The 2993-nt window shown below is 35.4% G+C and overlaps 1 protein-coding gene across 1 annotated transcript in view; it reads right to left on the bottom strand.

The window, feature by feature from the left end:
- Positions 1-528: 528 nt before the first annotated feature.
- LOC108693106 (protein deltex) overlaps positions 529-2993 on the bottom strand; it is a 3170-nt gene continuing 705 nt past the window's right edge. The window contains exons 2-6 of the mRNA XM_018201810.1: positions 2654-2846; positions 2308-2577; positions 1950-2241; positions 1374-1692; positions 529-1118 (exon numbers count right to left, since the gene is read on the bottom strand). Of these exons, the coding sequence (XP_018057299.1) occupies positions 794-1118; positions 1374-1692; positions 1950-2241; positions 2308-2577; positions 2654-2846 (1399 nt within the window). The 3' untranslated portion in view covers positions 529-793. The remainder of the gene's footprint in view (positions 1119-1373; positions 1693-1949; positions 2242-2307; positions 2578-2653; positions 2847-2993) is intronic.

Raw genomic sequence — 2993 nt, 5'->3', positions numbered from 1 at the left:
ATATTGGGTTGTCCAGAAAGTTCGTGCCGCAAAAGATTTAAATTTAATAAATGAAATTAAAAATTTAAATCTTTTGTGTTTCAATTTTCCTTCAAAATCTGCACGAATTTTCCGGACAACCCAATATATAAATCTAAAACTCTAGAATATATCTATCAGTTCCTTGCTTAGCACGGAATAAAGATCAAATAAATGTTTTAAAATATACATCTCCAATTTCTTCGTGCTAATTTTTTTCTCTAAGACATAAGTTTATGTTAACACTTTGTCGATGAAGTTTTAATAAGCTGATATTGATAAATAAAATTAAATTTAATAAATTAAAAAAAAAAACAAAATAACCGAATAAAATTTAAATAACTATTTTTCATATTTTGAACCAATATATTCATAAATTTTTGAGCAAAGTGCTAACAATGACCTTAAATTTATCGCGAATGTTCATACAGTATGCAAAAATGAGTCAGCCTTCGATAGTATTATGTTCGATAGTAAGAAAGATTTCGAAGCTTTATAAATAATTGCGTTCAGTAGGAAAAACAGATTTGCAACTGTCGTAAAATTTTTTAATATGATTGGTGGATTTTTGCCTTTAGTTTTTCATTAGATCTAAATGTATTAATAAACCATAAAGAATGTTATAATTGCAGAGTTGCTTTTCCTGCAGCCAATATTTCAAGCTGCCAAATCTCGATTCCTTTTTTCAGAATTACATGGGTCAACTGATTTTTGTATGAACACTTCATTTATATGTTAATAATTTCAATAAATGCAATTGTTGATATATCGGCAATTACTGCCCATCAGTCACACCTTGCGCTGCCAGTTCTGCGAGCGTTCTTTCGAGGTAACTATGGTCGGGATAGCCGTGACCGGATGTGGACGGTCCGAGTTCGGTCTTGTGGTGGATCTCGTTCCATGTGACGACGTCCTCGCGACCGGTAGTGACCGATCGACCGATCGTGAAGATCAATCTGCGTTCAAACGCAACTTGCAGCAATCTCAATACACGGCGACCAAGACTATTATCCGGAAGATAACACACACGGGGGAAGCCCACGGCGTAATACGCTTGACCCGGATTTGGATGTTCGTTACTCTGAATTCCGGATGGGATGCTGAGAAAATTAAAATGAAAATTGATATAAATATTTCTCCCTGAGTATATATATTTATTCAGAGAAAGAGATATTAATTCTCTCATTTATTATCCAATATTTATCTCAAATTAGATTCGTATCAAATTTATTTATTCTAAATAAAATTAATCTAAAATTAGTTCTTTTAAAATTGTTGATAAAAATCTTTGAAGAATATCGTTATGATATGATTTATATGAAAAGATTTTCGTTCTTTTTTTTTGTCTCACTCACTCGTAAGTAATTTGTATAGTATTAGTTTTCGGGAAACCCGGTAATGCTCGCGGTATCCGCGTCCAGTTCATCATGCCTGGCGGCTGATTGCCTCTTTTCTCGCCATAAATCATACGACAAACTGGACATTGTATATACATGGGTGGCTGCTGGGAGCTAAGCATCGCGTTCAAACACGCCAAGTGCAGTCTGTGCCTGCAACGCGTCAGTTCGACCGTCAATGGTTCTGGAGTGCCCAGGCATACCGGACACGAATCGGAACCGTCGCTTTCCACCACTTTCACATATTGGGATATCACATCCGACGTAGCGTCCATCCCTAGAGTAATTAATATTATAGTAATTAACATATTAGTATCATTAACATATTAGTATTATTTCGAACGTTCGACTCTGTTCGAAAAAAATCCCGAAAGGTAAACATACAAATGCATTCAAATACCAAAATTAAAATTTATATTCTAATTAAATGAATATATATGAATGAGCTATTTTCTCATATTAAAATTAAAGATGTAAATTTATAGATGATTGAATAGTTAAAACAAGTAAATGTATTTTTATATAAGAACACACCAAGAATGGAATCCTTAAACGCGTCATCGCTTCCCATGCTGCTGTCCAGCAAGTCTACTGGATTTTCATGACTTAAATACGTGGATACGGTGTCCACGCTCGGTCTGCGACCGCTCTTAGTGCTGCTGGAATCGACGTCCAGTACCGTGTCCCAGGTCTTCCTCTTCTGAGTGGATTCCACATTCGTCGTTGCGGGAGTGTTCTCGATGCCATGTTTGCTGCCAAATATATTGAAATTACTGAGAATAACGCGTGCAATATTCGTCGGTCCGTTCGTCTCTCCGCTTTTACTCTGAAAAAGACAATTCACAAGTGAGTATCTCCAATATAGGAACATCACGTTGAAGAAAAAACTCACTTTCTTGTTATTTTTCTTTGTACTTCCATTAGACGATTTCTTATGTGTAACTTTGACGGTGGAACTTTTAACCGTAACCGACGCAGATTTCCTCCCGGAAGTGACTTGCAATTCTTCTAGCGCGACTTTGACCAGTGGATAAGGCGCCTGTTGTATTCGTCTTATCGGCCTCACATAGCCCGTACAACATCTCACTTGCGTCAGATTGCAGAAATTGATAATGTAAGGGAAACCCAAGTAAGTTTTGGAAATGTCGATAGTTTTGTCACCCTGGAAAAAATATTTTTTTTTTATTAGAAGACTCAAGCACAAAAATTGTTTATTTTGGAAATATTCGTATACTTACTCTCGCCCATGCTTCTTCTATAAGACATTGCACTTCCATGTCATAAGTATGCCAATCATCTGAATCACCTGCCCATTCCCATTTAGCACCTTTGCCAGCTGGTGAACCTGGTAGATAAAACTTTCTCCTTACATTGTGTGTCTCGTCGCCATCGTCGCAGCATTGTGTTTTTGTCTTCAAATTGATGTAATACCTAATTTTTAAATCAATGTATATTATTATCTTCAAATTTTTGAATATTGAAGTGTAAAGTTTAACGTGTTTATTTTTGTTTTTTTTTTCATGTAAAATTCTAACTTGAATTGTTGACAAAGATTGGTAAAAATGTATTAAATCAAAA

The sequence above is a fragment of the Atta colombica genome, unplaced genomic scaffold (genome assembly GCF_001594045.1).
Source record: "Atta colombica isolate Treedump-2 unplaced genomic scaffold, Acol1.0 scaffold88, whole genome shotgun sequence".
Lineage (NCBI taxonomy): Eukaryota > Metazoa > Arthropoda > Insecta > Hymenoptera > Formicidae > Atta > Atta colombica.
Note: the sequence above shows the minus strand (reverse complement) of the source record. Positions and strands in the feature narration are given on the sequence as shown.